Genomic DNA, 19,969 nt, shown 5'->3' on the forward strand with positions numbered 1-19,969 from the left:
CAGCAAATCAATTTATACCATATCGTTGACTCAAAAACAACTTTATTTATGTATACTGCAAATTCGTTCTTATTTTTTCTTCCAACTATTTTCATCTCATATCTTCTCTACCGATTTTGAAATTTAAATCAATTACCCACTAAACAAATCCACAAAATCAGGAATAAAATCTCCATATTTATATCAAGCCATCGAATTGAACAACATTTTCTACTGCTCTACTCTGCCATCGAATTTGAGTGAAATTCTCTGCTCTGATCTACCACATTTCTTAAAGGTTAATAATACATAGTTTTTTTTAACATCAAACCGCACATCGTTTATTTTTTCATATTTTTTTGTTCTCTTTTTTGTTGTGTTTGTGTTGAAACTCTAATCCGTTTCTTATAACATAAACTGTACACCGGTTTCTATTTTTTCATATATTTTTGTTCTCTTTTATTTCTGAATTGTTTCTTTTTGTTTTATTTTATTTCTATCATTTGTCTTCAAACTCTGAATTGTTTCTTTTAACATAAACTGCACATTCGTTTCAGTTTTTATTTGTTTAACATCAAACTGCACATCATTTTTTTTATCATATTTTTTTGTTCTCTTTTTTGTTGTGTTTGTGTTGAACTCTAATGCGTTTCTTATAACTTAAATGTACACCGGTTTCTATTTTTTCATTTATTTTTGGTCTCTTTTATTTCTATCATTTGTGTTCAAACTCTAAATTGTTTCTTTTAACAATAACTGCACATCGGTTTTATTATTTTTTTGTATATTTTTGTTCTCTTTTTTTCCTGTAATTGTGTCAGTCTCAAATTTCTCTACAAGTTTACAACTGTAGTCTTTCACATTTTATTTGTTTATTTTAGCATCGTACTTATTGTTATTTTTTAATTCATCTTATATCTGTTATTTGTTTATTTTAACTGCTAAGTTCATATTTTATACATTCTTTTCAGATCAATGTCGCAGGCAAATGTTACTTTCATTGTTGATTTGGATGTACTCAAAGATGATTCAACTATCAAAGTCAGAGTGATAAACCTATGGAACCTTTCTTCATTCTATAACAATGATGAACTTTTCTCTATTGAATTGATTTTGATAGATGAACAGGTATCTTACAACTTACCATTATAGATTCCTTAGTCATTCAAATGTAATATGATTTAATTATAATTTTTTTATATTATATTTATGTAGGGTACCAAGATACAAGCAAATGTATTAAAAAAATACATTTACCGTTTCAAAAACATTTTAAAAGATGGCTTGGCATTTTACATAAAATGTCCAAGCTTTGCATCCCAAAAGATGGGTGGTTTCAGGTTAACTCGCCAGGAACATAAACTTACTTTCCTCTATAACACCGTTGTTACGGAGTGTCATGACTTTTCTGGACATACATTTGATTTTGAGTTTGTTGATTATCAGTCTATTATCTCATTAGTCCATCCTGAAAACATTGCTATTGGTTAGTTTTCCTTAAACATATATTAATTATGGACAATTTTTTTGTTTGAATAGATTATTATCTCTTTACATTAATAATAATATTTCATTGATATTTGTTGTTCTTCATAGATGTTATTGGATTAGTGGTTGCAATTGGTGAGATGGGGCGAGACAATAATGATAAAAAAAACACAGGCTCAACATCCAAATCCAAGATACAAAGTTTGTTAAAATACATATTTATTTTTGGATATTAGATTTATATAATATTCATTTCATTTAATTTAACAATTTTTTTTCAGTGGTTTGCAACTGAGTGTCAATTTGTGGGGTGATTTTGCTTACAAAATGCAACACTTTATTGATAACAATCCACACAATCTTCGTATCATTGTTATCCTTCAATTTGCAAAACTTAGTATTTGGAGAGGTATACTCTATGATTTTCTTATTAAACATTATTCTATTATCATTTAACTAACACTTTGTTACATCTATTTTATAGATCGTCCCACGGTTAACACCTACTTTTCCGTGTCAAAGCTGTTCATTAACACTGACATTGATGAAATCAATGTTTTTAAGAAAAGGTAATATATGTTATACAATTATAATTATAATTTGTATAATTAACTATTATGTGATTGATATTACTTAATTTATGTTATTTCATTTTAATTTCTACAATTAACTTTTATATGTGTAATATTAGTTAGTTGTTTTTAACTAACAGTTTGGATGGAGATGATCGTCCTGATTCATCCGCGAATACATTCACACTTATGAAGTCTAATAAAGTTTCTGAACATGAAGATTTCATGGTTAAGTTTCAGCTGAAGACTATTGCTGATGTTTCGGAACCCGTAGAGGTGTGTTTCATATACAATTTCTTATAATCAATATAAGCCTACTTTTATGTTATGTATATTGAATTATCAAAATACAATTAATATGCAGAAAAATTATTTCATTATCGTGGGCACTATAAAGGGAATTCTACAAAATGAACAATGGCATTATTTGGCATGTACAAATTGCAACTACAAAGCAATTCGGCCTCCAGGTGCAGACGAGAAGCCTGATTTTGATGGATCACTTGGAGGTTATGAATGTCATAATAATGAGTGCACAAAAACCGAAAGTGCAGTCGTTCCAAGGTTATTAATTTCATCCTAAATCAGTAAAACCTATATTATATTTCGTATATATAAATATTATTTTTGATTTTCATTTTTTATAGATTTATGATTTCGGTACGTGTTCAAGACAATACCGGTACTATTACCCTAACCATGTTTGAAAGAGATGGAAAGTATCTTTTGAAGAAATCAGCGAAAGAACTGTTTGATAAAGCAGTCAAGGTGGTGCACCTTAATTAAATTTAATTTATACATTTACTTAATTAGAAATACTTTAACTAAACTTTTTTTAATTTTTTGTATTGTAGCTTGGTTTTAGTACTCATTTGTATCCCGGAGAGATAAATGCACTTAAAGGTTTGAAGTTGGCTTTTAAAGTATCAATCAATCGCTTCAATGTCTCGAAAAAGAACAACCAATACGGTATATGTAGAATCAATGATGATGAAAAGTTGATTGAAGAACTGGAAAATAAGTTTACCAACTCACAGGTCATTATTTTATTTATTATTGTTATAATATAATATTATTATGTATTATTATTATTATCATTATTTTATTTATTAATATTATATATGTTCATATTTTTATTATTTATTATGCAGGTAGGTATCTCACAGTCAATTGATATTGGTGAAGCCGATACTGAAACACAAGATAATAGGATTTTGAAGGTTATATACACATTATAATTGCATATAATTATGTTATAAATATTACTTCACTTTATAAATTAATTAAGTACAATTATTTTTTGTTTAGGATGCAATATCTGGTACGGACGACAACATAACACCTACCACTGTTGATAAAAACTCAGCAACAAGTCCCATGAAGGGTTTGAATACACCAACAGTTTTGAAGAGAAATCTCGAAGAAGTATTTGATTTGGAGTTAAATGAAAAATTATCATCATCAAAAACTCCTAAGATATCTCCAGAAGGACGCATTAACCAGTTAGTGAAGGTAAAGTTGGAAAAAAGTGGCTGAGTTTTTATTATAAGTTGAAGTTTCGTAAGGTAGTGGATTATGATTTTTAAATAATGATTATGCATTTTATTTTTCATTATGTGACATTCTGTTTTTTAAGTTTGATACATTTGTTGGGGATTATTGTTTTTTTTATGATATTTTTTCATTATGTTACATTTTGTTATTTAATTCACTTATGGTTTTGTAATAAGGTCCAAATTTATAGTAAATAAATGATAATAAAATTTATGAGATTATTATATGTAAAGTTTATGGGCTGAAAGAATTTTATGTTATCATATGTTGAATAAGTTCATAGTTCATAAACTATGGGTTGAAAGAATTTTATATGTTTTAAGTAAAAGCAAAATTATACAAAAGCCACTGCCTTTTCAGCAAATAACATACCAATTTTTTTGCATTAAAGCTATGGCGTACAGTTTTTCTTATATCCATTGATGCTCTGTCAAAGTTTTCATACTGATTTTATAACACTTCTTATTCATATTTTAAAGAAACTCATTGCATTTTTTTAAAGGACTTAATGTAAAAAAAATAATGATGATCCTATATAACTGCAAACATATATAACTTTCTGGATTCTTATTTTAAGAAACCTTACCACTCTGCGATTTCTACATCCAAAGCTGAAAATTGATGATCCTAAATCCGTTCCAGCTTCTTTCAAACCCAACCTTTACCGAAGAAAACCCCGGAATGGAGTTGATGATGTGGGTTCTGGTGTTAGGTGTTCTAACCAAAACATGTGCCAAGCTTTTTTCAGGCTCAGGATTCTGTAAATTAATAATAAACGAATTAAAAAAACATTTTCTTTCTTTAAAATAGGAATCCATAAACATATTTTGTGTCATGTATCTGATGTGGCAGCCATTCCCACATCACATAGAAAACATCCGGTTGATGATGTGGGTTTTGGTGTTTACCCTATTGTTGTCTAAACAATATATGATTGGGACCCTCCTACATCAGTTTTCATGATAGGGGTATTTCAAAATTCACACAAATGATCCCCTGAATAATCATTCACACAAATGATTCCTAAAATAATGCTATTTCAAAATTCGAATGTTTAAACAAATACTTCAATTTCAAATTTTGAACCAAAATCATATATACCTGATTGTGTTTCCGCTCTTAACGACTGTGAGGGTATTATTTTGAACGGCTTCAGTTTTCGCTTATATCTTCGTATTCAACATTTCTGGAAGAAAAAAAAATCAGGTAAAAATTATTCGTCTGTGAATGATTTTTCTGTTAAAAAAAAACAAGATAAACAATGAATTCATCATCTCTTACCTTCGATCTTCCTTTCTTCAAACGCGAAAGTTGCGTTTAAGCAGTCTCTGAGTTCGACATCGGGATTTACTCAATATAGGATTTTCTTCACTTCACATTTCTAATCGGTTGAGTATTACTATATTCGTTCATCGATATAAATGGATAAACCTTCATACCCATTCACAAATCGATTGGTGGTTGTGGAAATGTGTATGTAATCGTAAGTCTAGGTCTGATTTTGTGTTTGAGCGTTTTTCTTACAGACAAAAGGGGAAGGGGAACGTTTTGGGATTATCAATAAGGGTTAGGTGGGTTTTTTTATAAATTAAAAATGCTGAATAATCATTAAAATCATTAAAATGATATTTTTAATATTTCCAATGTATTTTTATTGATTTATTCATAAACACTTTCATAAATATCAATGAAATTTGTTAAACATTTTATTTTATATATATATATATATATATATATATATATATATATATATATATATATATATATATCAAATTATTAATCTTATTTTTAACTTTATTTTATTATTTTTATTATATATCGAACAAGAATATGGATGCCACATACGCTAGAGAAAGAAGAAAAAAGAGAAAGTTATATTTGGATAATAAAAAATCCAAAAAAAACATTACCGCGAAATTGTCTCAACGTATACCTATTGCACATGCTATTCATTTTAGCCAAAACGGTAATATTCTTACTTACTTTTACATGTTTTTAATCTGTTGTTCATACTTATTAAAAAGAAATAAATGACTTTTATAAAATAGCATATTATTTCAAATTATATAAAAAAATTTCCCTAAATTATTTACTTTTATTTTACAGGTTCAATTAACACTACAGGATCTACTAACGCTAAAGAAAGGAGAAAATTTAGAAAGTTATATTTGGATAATAGAAAATCAACAAAAACTTCTAACACATCTACCCGTCAAATATCTTCTACTACACATGTTTCTTACATGTCGAATAACGGTATTGTTATTTGTTTATTTTAAAAATATTTTTTGTCTATAAAATTTATATAAATTATATATATTCTTAAATTTATTCTCTTTTAAAAAGTTAATATTATTTGTTTTATTATTAACTATCTTTTTTTCTCTTTACATAACAGACATCTACAATCGTCATCGTTATCCAGAATCTATAGATAACTACAGAAATGTTACGTCAGATAAAGAAAATATAAACTCAGTCAAATCATTTGTATATCAAGATAAAACTATTCATTCTCCTTCTACAAATACAAATGTTAGAACTCCCCTTTCCAACATTTCAAATGGTATGCATTTTTATATAGTCAAAATTTAAAATATATCTTTCACATTTGTATAATTTATAAAGATTCCTAACGTTGTAATTTGTATTTTGATTTTTTCAGGAAATTATAGTTTCCATAATAACATTCAAACACCGATATCTATTAACAATGATAAATCATTGTTTTCTATTGGTATGACATCCACCGGTCGTTCGAGCATCATTCAAAAATCTTCATCAATCAAGTTACCAACAGGAAAACATCGGTTAAAAAGGAAGACTACACGTATATCTGATATACCTTTGTTTGACTTGACATTAGATGAAGAAATTAATGCTGAGCAAATTATTGATGATGTTTGTCGCGGTACATCAATAGGTGATTATATTTCTTAAAAATTTGCTATTATTAATTTTTTAAAACTTTAATTATATTCAGAAATTTTAATTTCTTTATCATATTCAACAGATTACTTGGATCATGGAGACCAGATTGTTATATGTCAGATTTGTCATGCAAAACTATGGAAAGATGAATCGGTTAGAGGCAAAAAAAAAAGAGAATGCATCTTATTCCCTATGTTGTGGCTATGGAAAAGTTGAGCTACCACCTTTAAAAGAAGCTCCATCATCTTACCAAAATCTTTATCGGTCGATAGATTCAAAAAGCAAACACTTCATCAAGAACATTCGTCGTTACAATTCGATGTTTTCATTTACATCGATGGGAAGCAAAGTTGATTCATCCATTAACAAAGGCAACGCTCCGTACATATTCAGACTTAGTGGTCAAAACTATCATAGTATGGGTAGTCTTTTGCCAGCAGATGGATCAAGACCAAAATTTTGTCAATTATACATATATGATACGGAGAACGAGAATTCAAATAGATCAACAAGTGTTGGGTATATACTATAACTAAAGTTTACTAATTCAATTCATTTCATTTATTTATTCTTTTACTTATATTATATACATATTTATTTATTTATTTCATTATAATCTTTTCAGTGGACCAATGAACGCTTCTACGTCAACTTCAACTGCATATGATTTTCAAATTATAGAATTTTTGAAGGTTATGCTAGATTCAAATAATGAGTTGGTTAAGTGTTATAGGATGGCAAGAGATTGCATTCATTCAAATCCTCATGTTGATTATAAATTAAGGTTAATTGGAAAAAGAGAGCAAGATGGAAGGACGTATAACTTACCAACTTCTTCCGAGGTTGCAGCATTAATTGTCAGTGACTTTTGTGAATCGATTGAAAAAAGAGATATCGTTGTTCAAACTTCCTCAGGATTACTACAACGTATTAGTGAATTGCATCCTTCTTACCTTGCTCTTCAGTATACATTACTATTTCCATACGGAGATGATGGTTACAGAGTTGACAACCTTCATAGAGGTATTACATCTTCTAGCAACAGCAAGCGGGCAACCTGTACAATGAGAGAATTTTTTGCTTACAGAATTCAGGACAGGGATCATTCGTTCTCACTAATCCTAAATGCAAAAAGGTTGTTCCAACAATTTTTGGTAGATGGTTATACAATGATTGAAAGTGAGAGATTATATTTCATTCGTAATCAACAAAAAATTCTGAGATGTACGTCTTATGAGAATTTGCGTAGCCAACAAGCTGATGGGAATACAGATATTTCCAATGTCGGACAACGTGTCATCTTACCTTCTTCATTTACCGGTGGTGCACGCTATATGATGCAAAACTATTTGGACGCCATGTCGCTCTGTAAATGGTTCGGATATCCAGATTTTTTCATAACCTTTACGTGTAATCCAAAATGGCCAGAAGTTAAAAGGTTTCTTAAGTACACATCACTTAGTCCAGAAGATAGACCGAATATCTTATGTAGGTTATTTAAGATCAAGCTTGATGCATTTATTAAAGATTTAAGGGAAAATGAAATTTTCGGAAAGGTTCAAGCAGGTATTTAAATTTATATTTAAACATATAAATATAAATTTATATATAATAATATACAAGTCCTAAATTAATTTTAAATTATGTTTCTTAATAGTTGTTAAATATATTTTAGTTGCTAACTTTTGCCTTATTTTAATGTTTTACATGCAGTGGTTTATACGATTGAATTTCAAAAGAGAGGTTTGCCTCATAGTCATATATGTCTGTTTATACATGCTGATTGCAAACTTCCTACTGTTGAATATATCGATCCAATTATTTCTGCTGAAATTCCAAATATCGATGAAGATCCAGAATTGTATTCACTTGTCAAGGAGTTCATGATTCATGGTCCTTGTGGAGCTGCAAATATGAATTGCCCATGCATGGTGGACAGAAAGTGTTCTAAAAACTTTCCAAAGCAATTCTGCAATCATACTTCAGTTGATGACAATGGTTTTCCCTTATATAGGAGAAGAAACGATGGATATTTTGTTGAAAAATCTGGTGTTCAGTTAGATAACAGGAATGTTGTTCCATACAACAAATATCTCTTGAAAAGATATCAGGCACACATTAATGTTGAATGGTGCAATCAAGGATCTTCCATAAAGTATTTATTTAAATATATAAACAAGGGTCCTGATAGAGCTACTGTTACTATGGTGCAAAGCGATAATGATTCTGATAACACCGATGCAGTGGATGAAATAAAAGAATACTATGATTGTAGATATATATCTGCATGTGAAGCATCATGGCGTATTTTTAAATACGATGTTCATTATAGGTATCCTGCTGTCATTAGGCTACCTTTTCATCTTCCTGGTCAACAACAAGTTGTATAGGAGGCTGACGACGATATTGAAAATGTTCTTAACAAGCCTTCAATTGCTTCTTCAATGTTCACCGGTTGGATGAAGTGTAATGAAATTAACAAAGAAGCTAGGAAACTTACATATGTTGAATTTCCTACAAAATTTGTTTGGAAATCTAATCTTCTTATTTGGAAGCCAAGGGAAATTGGATATGCAATTGGTAGAATTCATTCAGTTTCACCTAAGCTAGGCGAAGCATATTTCTTAAGGATTCTTTTAAATAAAGTTAAAGGTCCAAAATCATTTGAAGAAATTTGCACAGTCAATGGTGAAATATGTTCTACTTTCAAAGATGCATGCTATAATCTAGGCCTTTTGGATGATGACAAAGAATACATCGATGCAATTAAGGAAGCAAGTCTTTCTGGATCTGGTTTTTATCTACGATTCTTATTTGCTACGATGTTATTGTCCAATAGTTTGTCTAAACCAGAGATTGTTTGGGAAAACACTTGGGATATCTTGTCAGATGGAATTCTTTACAATCAACAAAGATTAAAGTCTCCAGGTATTGTAACTTTATGTCATTATTATTAACACATTATAATATAAAATTTCAATATACATTCAATTACATTTTACATCTCAATTAAAATATTCTTTAATATGTTTTTAGTAATATAATATTTTTTGTACAGGTTTATCATTAAACGAAGATCAACTTAAAAACTTGACTTTGTTTAAGATAGAACAGATTCTACTCCGTAACAATTCCAGTCTTAAAATATATACAAGGATGCCTTACCCAGATGCTGATTCCGTTTCATCTGCAAACAATCGTCTTATTAGTGAGGAGCTGGATTATGACATACCAATTTTAAAGAATGAGTTTGATCGGCTGTTTCTTGCATTAACAAACGAACAACGCAATATTTTTATTGATATCATGGGTGCAGTTAAAGATAATAAGGGAGGTGTATTCTTCGTTTATGGTTATGGTGGAACGGGTAAAACATTTCTTTGGAAGACAATTTCTGCAGCTATTAGAGCCCAAGGTGAGATTGTTTTAAATGTTGCATCAAGTGGGATCGCTTCATTATTATTGACTGGAGGCAGGACAACACACTCTAGGTTTATAATTCCACTAACTCTCAACGAAGATTCTGTTTGTAGAATAGATCCAGATAGTGATCTCGCAAGTTTAGTAAGAAAAACCTCATTGATCATTTGGGATGAAGCACCCATGGTACACAAGCATGCATTTGAAGCTTTAGATCGAACTTTGAAGGATATATTAAAGTGTGTCAATCCAATGAACTCAAATATTCCATTTGGAGGGAAAGTTATTGTTTTTGGAGGTGATTTCAGACAAATTCTACCTGTTGTTCCAGGTGGTAGTAGACAAAACATTGTTAATGCTTCTTTGAGTTATTCTCATTTGTGGAAACAATGCAAAGTCCATAAATTAACAAAAAACATGAGATTGACTGTTGGAAGCGATCCATCTGCTATGGAAGAAACAAGGGGTTTTTCAAACTGGCTTTTGGACATAGGAGAAGGTAATCTTGGTGGTCCGAATGATGGTGAAACGATTGTTGAAATTCCGAAAGATATTCTTATTAATGATCCTTGTGATCCTATAGGTTCATTAATCAAGTTTGTATATCCTTCGATTCTTGAAAACTTCAACATTGCGGGTTATTTTCAAGAAAGAGCAATACTTGCTCCCAAGAATGAAGTTGTCCAAGAAATAAATGATCGTTTGCTAAAATTGTTTCCAGTAGAGCAAAAGAAATATTTAAGTTCAGATAGCCTCTGCCAATCCGAGTTTGTTAATGATCAGTTTGATGCAAATTTATACTCACCTAATGTTTTAAATGGTCTAAAACTCTCAGGTTTGCGAAACCATAAGCTCATTTTAAAAATCGGTGTTCCGGTTATGTTATTGAGAAACATTGATCAGAAAAATGGCTTATGCCATGGCACTAGACTACAGGTTATATCTTTGGGCAAACGTGTTATTGAGGCGGTTATCATATCTGGAAGTAATACTGGAAACCGGACTTTTATTCCAAGAATGTCTTTAACTCCTTCCGAAAATAAGATCCCGTTCAATTTCCAAAGAAGACAATTTCCATTGGCTGTATGTTTTGCCATGACAATTAATAAGAGCCAATGACAGTCTTTATCGAAGGTTGGTTTATTTCTCAAAGATCCTGTTTTTACACATGGCCAATTGTACGTTGCTTTATCCAGAGTTCAAAGTAGAGAGGGATTAAAATTGTTAATTTTAGATAAGGATGGTAAACTTACAAATAAAACATCAAATGTTGTGTATAAAGAAGTTTTTAGGAATTTATAAAACCTTTGTACAATTTTATTATTCAATCAATTTATGTTTGTTTTTTTTTAATTTATATTGCATTCCACAAAATGATAAATTTTGAACATATCTTAAAATATATATTTCCATTTGGGTAATCTACCAACTATGCTTTCCTAATTATTAAATTTTTCATTAAATTGCTCAATAATTAAGTCATAATTTAACTATTTTTTTTAACTTTTCATCCGTGGTGTCCACGAATTATAACCTAGTTTCTTATAAAATATATTGACTCGTTACATTATTTTACCTATTTCATTACAATATTTATTTCATTCCATCCCACCAAACACACTCCACATGCTTTACGAATTCAAAAACACAAATCTTTAAAAAGTGTTGGAACTTTATTAAATTCCTTATATTCTAAAAATAACTGTAACATATATTTTATATAATGCAAAAGAATTATATGAAAAAATTCATTAGAGTCATCATTTCATCCAACGAATTGGACTCTAATCCTAGAAAAGGGATAATTAAAATTGTTCACTCAACATACAAAACAAACAACAATTTCAACCTACTACTTATTTAAATAAAAGTGAACCAACATCGTAGTAGCATTACAACCAAATAACTTTCAAACAATATACAATGCGTACTTCATGATGTATAACTACAAGAGAAAAAAAAGGCCCAAAACCAATATTCATTTGTTACAAAATGTTATAGAAACTTCATATAGTTTCAAAAACAAGAATCTATTGTAAAAGTTGAACAGCAGCTATGGCAGGTATCTTTTCACGCAGTTTCTGTGTCAAGGCTACTCTCACTGTCATCACACTTGCTGCGGGACCCGTTAACCGTACTTTCACAATTGGCTCTTCTATTGACACAAGCTCCACTTCTCCACCTGCGGCCCCCACAAGATACGGACGAATTTCTTCCAACACCTATCATATTTCAAACCATCACACCCACAGACATGACAGATCAAGTTGCCCTGTGTGTTCTGAGACTGTGACTGATGTCAATAGGACAAAGATTGTGACTTTTTATTCCATTCCATGATTCCATCCAACCAAACAGGCCCTTTTTGAGATATAAAATATCATATTGAATATAAATAAAGTTGTATCATTTTTCATGTTTGTGGGCAATTATGAAGTGAAATACCTTCTCTATGTTTTCTTCATTGAGCTCAAGGCCAGTTTCTTCATCTGGAATTGGTTCAACTGCAACAATTTCAGGGATCTTCTCCATGAGACGACGTTCAATCCCTAATTTCATGGTTGTTACAGAACTTGGACATGAACCACAAGCTCCTTGTAGCTTTAATCGAACAATGTTTCCATCGATTTCATGTAATGCTACATTTCCTCCATCTGCAATGAGATATGGTCTGATTTCATCCAATACACTCTCAATGTTTTCTGCTGTAAGAGGTAGCTCAATAGCTGATTCTGGAGTCGCAACAGCCTTCACAACTGCAACATGGGAGTGATTTAGGCTTTAGCACAAAAACTTGATTAGAAGCACTTAAAGAATTAAGTAATTAACATCAATAGCATGTTAGCATTAGCAACTTCATCCAATTAATCTGAAGCCCATAAACAGAAAGATCTATGTGAAGAGGCTAGAAGCGAAGAACTGAGAGCAAATTTGTTGTAGAGTGAAGGGCCTAATGTGAAAGTTCAATACTTCTTTCTCTTTAGGTGTTAACATGTTAACTGAAACTATTCCAATTTCACCTCAGAATGACAAGCCTCAAGCTTTCAATAATAACCATTGACATGTTTAGGATCACGAATTCCAGATTCTGAAGATAGAATGGAGCAAACGCAGCTGAAAAGTTCAACTGAAACCACTAGTTCTAGATGAGAACAGCTTCAAGCACCAGAAAATCATACCTTTCCTACGGGTAGATGATGAAAATCGAATTTTTGATGTCCTAGAACCGCCCCTTGCAAAAGAAAACCGATTGCCCAAAATACTAGAAGAAACCTGGAATTGTTCAATACGAAAATCCCAACAAAGAAATCAATAATTGATCATAACGAAATCCAGAGGCATAGATGAAAACACATAGATTAATAAATAAATAAAACAAACTACCCTCCAGAAGAGTGGCGAAGGTGACGAAGAAGAAGAAGAAGAAGCATAAGAGGATGATGGGTAATCTAGGGTTTGTTGTCGACGCCTACAGACGTATGAACATGACGAATGGCTCAAAATTGCAGCACCGTGCATCTTCGCTGTTCTTGTTCTTCCTTGGTAAAATAGCAACAGAAAAATCAAAAACCTAATTCTCTCTGTAAGAAATTGTTGGAGCTTTTGAAGAAGACGACTTGGCTACGGGTTTTTATTATGGACCCAAGAGGCAAGAGAGAGGAGATGGAGAAAGCGCATCTTCGAGTGATGGCTGACTTGGCTCCGGAATTATCGTGGACCAAGAATTATTAGAATTAATCTTTTATTTAAAAACGAGTTGTTAAAAAAATGTCATATCTTGAGGTAGTACATTTTTATAAAATGATTTTTTCGGACTTTAAATAAATGATCAAATAGTCCATTAAAATCGCTCACGAATTAGCGAGGATTTTTAAACGACATAGATAATATTTAATGATTTTATTAAATCTTTGCATATACAAGTTTGAAGAAATTAGGAAAATTATTGGCATATAAAGGTAAACGATGCAACACTAATTTAATGTAACCCAAAATGAAAATTAATTTTAGGATGGGAAAATCAATAATGAAGCAATCAATTGCAAGAATAGAAAATAATGATTGTAATTCCATTTTATGAATTAGAAAATCAAAAATCAAAGTTTGAAGAAGTATCACATCAAGTATTGAAAGAATAAATAGGTCAAACAATTAATCAGTCTATTAATCATTTAATACATACCTTATCTTCTATTAACACGAAATTAGATTAGATAAATATGGCCAAAATCAAATAGAATTTTATAATGACAAAGTTATAACTAACACTAACCCTAATCAAATAACCTAATTATTAATTTCTAATTTTTCAAGTTTTTAAGAAAATGATTAAACCCTAGTCAAATGAACTAGCCCGGCTATTCTTTTAGACAATTGACTCTTTTTGTTTTGGTTATTTACTTGATCAAATCATTAAGGAGGTGTTTGAGATTATTTTTGAACATCAAAAGTCTTTTTTGTAGAAGAACTTTTTGTAAAAAAACTTTTTGCAAAAGGAGTTCTTTAAAATGTGTTTGGATTAGCAAAAAAAGTCAACAAAATAACTTTTTATTTAACTTTTACATGTAAAACAACAAAAAATCACAAAAAATCAAATTTTTGTGACTTTTAGAAACCCCAAAGTCATTTTCAAAAGAATTTTTTATTACCCAAACACCTTTTGGCTTCTTTATTTATTTATTTTTTATTTTTTTATTTTTTGAAAAAATTAAAAGTCAAAAGTCATTCTAAAAGTAATCCCCAAACACCCCATAAAGTTTATACTATTTCTTTGGACTAAAAAACTTAGGGGTAGACCCATTACTTTTCACAACTCTCCTCCGTAATCCCACACCACTTGTTTGATTTCTTCGAAGGAAATAGGAAATACAAAGGACAACGCTTTTATATGAGATCATTGGAAATAGCAGACGGCAAAAAGATGATAGAATGGGTCTTCATAAAATATTTTTTTCAAAGAACACTTTGATTGTTTGTCATATTATGTGATAGGGTTTGTGCACTAGGTACCACCAATATTGAGAGTGTTAAGCCAATTATAATTCCCGTTCTACTTGAGATAGAGTGAAAATATCCGTGTTTTCATCCCGTAGGGATGCCCATCTCGACCGAGCTTTTTGCTTAAGGTCAAGTCGAACCCTCTCCTCAAATTCTTCACATTTGGACATTAAACACCATATATAATACGATCCTACAATTTTAGGTTAAATCTTACTACATAATAAATTTTAAGGCGATCCGTATCATTTTTGGCTTGTAGGGTTGTAGGATCTTGGTACCCTATCATCAAGATCTAATTTTAACAATTTTGTTTATAATCATATAAAATACAATAATTATTTACAATATAATTAAAAGTTAGAGAAAGTTATTCGCGGTTAAACAAATATCCTTTTTAATAGGTTACCATTTAGTCATTTACCAATAAATGATAAACCCTATTTAGAAAAACAAGTTAGTACTGGATCATAAACCGTCAAGAAAGAGAAATTAAATATCCTTCTAACTTTTTTTTTTTTGTCTTCTATCCAAATGAAATAGTTATCCGTGTTATATTTTGATAAAATTAATAATATTAAAAGATATTTATAATCATTTCATATGGTAAAATAATAAATAGGAAGAAACGTAGAAAGAAATTTAATTTCTCTATGAAAATATCTCAAAGAAACATAAAATTCGAACACTAAGAATTAACTACACAGTTTCTTTTTTTCTTTATTCTTTAACACCCAAAAAGAAATTAACTAGTAATAGCAATTTAATCATACTAAATGTAACAAATATAATGATTGCAATGAATATTCATAGACCAATGCATACATGAATGCAAGAAACTTATAACGCCTGAAGTTTTCAATTCCAGTGCATCTGAGAAGATGTATACAGTGGATTTAGCATAGAAGAATTTGATTTCCCCTTTTTCTTTGAAAACAAGTCTCCCAGAAGAGGAATTATCGGTTTCTTCTTCACCACTTTCCTCTCCGTCATCTTCCTCCCTCCACCACCACTTACCACCGGGGTCAAGCCTGACATTGAGCTCGGCTCCACTACCTTTTCAGCTTTTGCGATCTTTGACATGTTCTTTTGGAGCTCAGCGTTTAAAGAAGCCAAAGCCACCTCGGTCTCAGACTCTTTCTCTTTCAGTAACTTCAACTCTTTCTTCGTTTCTTCAAGTTCCGACTCAAGCCTTTTCAGGGAGGTAACAAGCACTGGCACCGGCGGCGGCGGCTCTTCTTCGATTTCTCTGGAAGACGAGCATGATTTCCATGAAGTTTGAGTGCTATGTGTGGATTTCCATGATGGTGTTTCTTGTTTTGGTAAGGCGAATGGAGGTTTAGGAGATGGTAAGAAGATTTCTCCGGTGAGAAACTTATCTCCGAAGATGGCCACGGCTTCTTTCACTGAACTGAAAGCACGAGATGTGTCTACATTGGAGCTGTAGTCAACGGCTATTGGTGGTGGTGGTGGGTTTTCCGGTAGGGTTTGGGATTCCATGGTGGTGGAATTTGGAGGATGCAGTTAGAGAGTGTTGGCTTTTGATGATGGATGAGTGCTGAGTTTTCTTTGCTTTCACTTCAGATGTTGATGTTGTTGAGGGAGCTAGCTAGTTAGCTAGTGTTTGCTTTCACTGCAAGTACATGGTAAAGAAATTGACCAGTCAACTACTTTGACATTTCACTTGGTCAACGAATTAAATTCAGTTTGCAATTAAAGGATAAAAATCAAAGAATTAGTTGTAAACAAAATGAAACAGTTAGGCCTGAACCCATAAAGCTACTTTTCTTGGATAAATAGAGTTGGGGCTCAACTAATTTGGGGTTTAAACAAACCAAAACAAAAATATGGGGCGTTTTGATTTTTATTATAAACCTTTATCATTTATTCAGGTTTAGGATAACAATAATAAACTAAAAAGTTTATAAATGACTGAGTTAATTTTTTTATTATGTATATGTTTTTTTGTATGAATCACTAAGACAACTATAATGTTAGGTTAAATTTAGAAAATATGAGACCTTTAAAATTAGGGAGTGTTTAGAAAAAATATAAGATTGGTGGATAAACACGTACATACTCTACAACAAAACATATTTTCATACATGGATTTAGCGAAGAATATGAAACCATGAATAATTTGTGGATAATCCGTTACAAAGTTTGCAATAATATAGTGGGATAATATCTAAATTCTGTTGCTAAAACTAATTTAAAGTGTTCGCACCTAGAATAAATTTTGGCTGAAGTATATTTCCTTTTACTTATAATTTGCATATATAATGTTATATAAGACCTATAACTTTGAAAAATTCTTTTTAATTTTGACCGAAATGTATTCCCTATTACATATATACCGGTGGTGCACGGTACATGCATAACTATTTGGATGCTACGTCTTTGTAAATGGTTTGGATATCTAGATTTTTCATAAATGTAACATGCAATCCAAATAATTTGAAATTAAACGGTTTCTTAAAAAAACAACTCTTCAACCTGAAGACAAATAGACCGGATATCCTATGCACCCTATTTAAAATCAAACTTGATGCATTGATTCAAGACACAAGAGAGAAATTGTTATTTAGAAAAAGGTTCAAACAAGTATGTTAAATTAAAATTAAAATTTTAAACAGTTTTTATTTAGAAAGGTTCAAGCAGGTACGTTATACAATGAGTTTCAAAAACACAGGTTGCCTTACAATTATATGTCTCTTTATGCACTCCATTCACAAACTGTACCGTTGAACATATTGATCAATATATTTCAGCCGAGATTTTGAAAATTCATGAAGATCGAGACTTGTATCAACTTGTGAGTGAGTTAATGATTATGATCCATGAAATGCCCATTCATGGTAGATAATAATAAATGGTAAAAAAAGCTTTCTGAATAACTTCTCCAATCAAAATTGAGCTAATGATGATGGTTTACTATATATAAGAGACGGAATGATAGATCTTTTGTTGAAAAGTCTAGTGTTAGTTTGGATAACATAAATGTTATTGTGTATAACAAAGACCTTTTGAAAAGATATCAAAGATATTTTAATGTTGTGTGGTGCAATGAAGCTGGTTCTAAAAATATTTATTCAAATATATCAAAGAGATGTCCTTTTACCAAAAATAACCGACTATGGTAAATAAAAATAACACTATAGTAAATTACTTAAGTTTAACATCCATGTTTCAAAGAGATTTGTCATTTTACCAAAAATAGAAAAATAGTTGTTTTTGTTAAGGGTGACCATGAGTCGGTTTGGGTCAATTTTAGGGTAAAACCGAACCTAACCTGCTAATCTCGATTTTCAATTTTTAGAATCCTTTGGGTTCGGTTTCTCGGCTTCAACCCATAGGCACATGGGGTTTGGGCTTTAACCCATTTTCCAACAAATGTAAAAATTTTGAGATATTTTTTAATTTTGTTTTTATTAGCTTCGGTCAATTAAACACAAATCCTAATGGTAAAGGATTACTAGTATTTTTTCCTAGCCATTTTATTAATCTATCATGTATTATTATTGTAACACCCCAATTTTCAAATATCGATAAAATGAAAAATAATCATTCCAACATCTCCCAAGATCAGAACTTACTTATAGACTAAACTACAACGGAAGCAAAATAAAATAAAATAAAGTCTTCAATTGAACAAATTCGGATGTTACGTCTTTGCGGAATTCCTACGTCGTCTTCTGGATCAATCCTTCTCCTTGGACTTTTCTCAGCCACTTGCTAAATAGTTTCCTGGGTTGCGCACATTTAAAGTTTCTAAAAGGGGTAAGTCTAGGGCCTAGTGAGCTCGTGTTGCACATACATGTCAATCACATAAAAAAACAAATAGTTTTATCATATAGTTTCAATAAATCATACAACAAACATATCACTTGATGACATAATTTAGGGGACCGATTAATTATCCAGAGAAAGAACCAAATGTTCATTTCCCTTCTCCTTGAGACAACTCATCATCCATTGTACTCAAGTATTTTAAATATCTAAGGAAATGAGTATGATTCTCAATTCTCATCCCCGCCGATCACACATATCCATCATGCTCACGGCGATTAAACACCCACCCGTTCCCGCTAAACATGTCATCCAAAAACACATACAGTAGATAACAAATCCAAAATAACATTTGTACGCAACCATACTTATCATAAAACATATTGTCAATAAATAAATAAAAACCACATAATAAACGCATGACAAACATTTATGTGCGAGCAACCACAGAACACGAAAAAAAACTCACCTCGCTGTCGTTATGTCGTAACCGAAGCTTACCAGGATACCCGCACCCTACATTTTACCAACAATTTTTCTAAGACTATGATCCTAGAAAGCATCTTATGTGTCCATTTTGGTTCCACTATCTATATGTCTCCAACTAATGATTATTTATTTACGTTAATTAATTACAACGATTTGTAATGATTTTTACAAAACTATTTTATCCTTTTTTTTAACCTTTCATTTCTAAGATAAGGTTTCGCCCTTAAAATTTAACAATCAACTTAAATGGGTCAACCTGTCTAACAAATTTAATTAAATAGGTTGGGTTGAGTAAAAATTATCAACCCGTTTACAACCCGTCAATTAATTTAACTTTAATATATATATATATATATATATATATATATATATATATATATATATATATATATATATATATATATATATATATATATATATATAGGGTTAGGTTATTTTGTTTTTACTAACTATTGTGTGCCAGAATGCAGAGATCTGGACCACCGGATGATTAGAATCAACAATCATGATCTGAGGGTCTATGATATTACAATAGGGTAGCATTTATCATATAATCACACAAATTTCAGCAAAAGGGTATTTTGGTCAATTAACCTATTTTAAAAAAGGTAATTTTCGGTGGATCATTAATTCCCTTATTTTTAAAAAATCTGATTTTTTTTAATTAATTCTAATTAAATTATAATATTACTTTTAATAATAACCGATTTTATTCTGTCAGAATGACAAAAAGTCAACAATAAACTAGT

General features: G+C 30.7%; 4 protein-coding genes across 5 annotated transcripts; 2 read left to right on the forward strand and 2 right to left on the reverse strand.

Moving 5' to 3' along the window:
• The first annotated feature begins 954 nt into the window (after window positions 1–954).
• On the forward strand, window positions 955–8,914 carry LOC145127667 (uncharacterized). The gene is made up of 18 exons (XM_079062820.1): window positions 955–1,107; window positions 1,195–1,465; window positions 1,576–1,672; window positions 1,749–1,876; window positions 1,952–2,036; window positions 2,180–2,315; window positions 2,404–2,603; window positions 2,687–2,807; window positions 2,894–3,076; window positions 3,191–3,259; window positions 3,348–3,551; window positions 5,421–5,559; window positions 5,700–5,849; window positions 5,992–6,159; window positions 6,259–6,494; window positions 6,607–7,043; window positions 7,150–8,090; window positions 8,238–8,914. The coding sequence occupies exons 1-18, from the start codon at window positions 955–957 to the stop codon at window positions 8,912–8,914; spliced, it is 4,395 nt and encodes a 1,464-aa protein (XP_078918946.1).
• A 54-nt stretch (window positions 8,915–8,968) lies between these two features.
• LOC145127668 (uncharacterized) lies at window positions 8,969–11,063 on the forward strand. Its single transcript, XM_079062821.1, has 2 exons — window positions 8,969–9,452; window positions 9,583–11,063. Exons 1-2 carry the CDS (start codon window positions 8,969–8,971, stop codon window positions 11,061–11,063), a joined length of 1,965 nt encoding a protein of 654 aa, XP_078918947.1.
• Window positions 11,064–11,778: 715 nt separating this feature from the next.
• On the reverse strand, window positions 11,779–13,646 carry LOC145126257 (nifU-like protein 2, chloroplastic). 2 transcript variants are annotated; one of them, XM_079061656.1, is made up of 4 exons: window positions 13,329–13,641; window positions 13,124–13,217; window positions 12,390–12,700; window positions 11,779–12,166 (listed from the first exon to the last, which is right to left on the reverse strand). In XM_079061656.1, exons 1-4 carry the CDS (start codon window positions 13,461–13,463, stop codon window positions 11,975–11,977), a joined length of 732 nt encoding a protein of 243 aa, XP_078917782.1. In that variant the 5' UTR covers window positions 13,464–13,641; the 3' UTR covers window positions 11,779–11,974. The 2 variants fall into 2 exon arrangements, with proteins under 2 accessions (XP_078917782.1, XP_078917783.1); XM_079061657.1 differs by lacking the exon at window positions 11,779–12,166 and adding an exon at window positions 12,173–12,305 and having other exon boundaries at window positions 13,329–13,646.
• Window positions 13,647–15,650: 2,004 nt separating this feature from the next.
• On the reverse strand, window positions 15,651–16,506 carry LOC145125602 (uncharacterized). Its single transcript, XM_079061038.1, has one exon. The coding sequence runs from the start codon at window positions 16,440–16,442 to the stop codon at window positions 15,801–15,803; it is 642 nt and encodes a 213-aa protein (XP_078917164.1). The 5' UTR covers window positions 16,443–16,506; the 3' UTR covers window positions 15,651–15,800.
• Window positions 16,507–19,969: the final 3,463 nt, after the last annotated feature.

This window comes from Lactuca virosa, chromosome 7, assembly GCF_052849685.1.
Source record: "Lactuca virosa cultivar CGN04683 chromosome 7, Lactuca_virosa_CGN04683_v6, whole genome shotgun sequence".
In the NCBI taxonomy this organism is placed as follows: domain Eukaryota; kingdom Viridiplantae; phylum Streptophyta; class Magnoliopsida; order Asterales; family Asteraceae; genus Lactuca; species Lactuca virosa.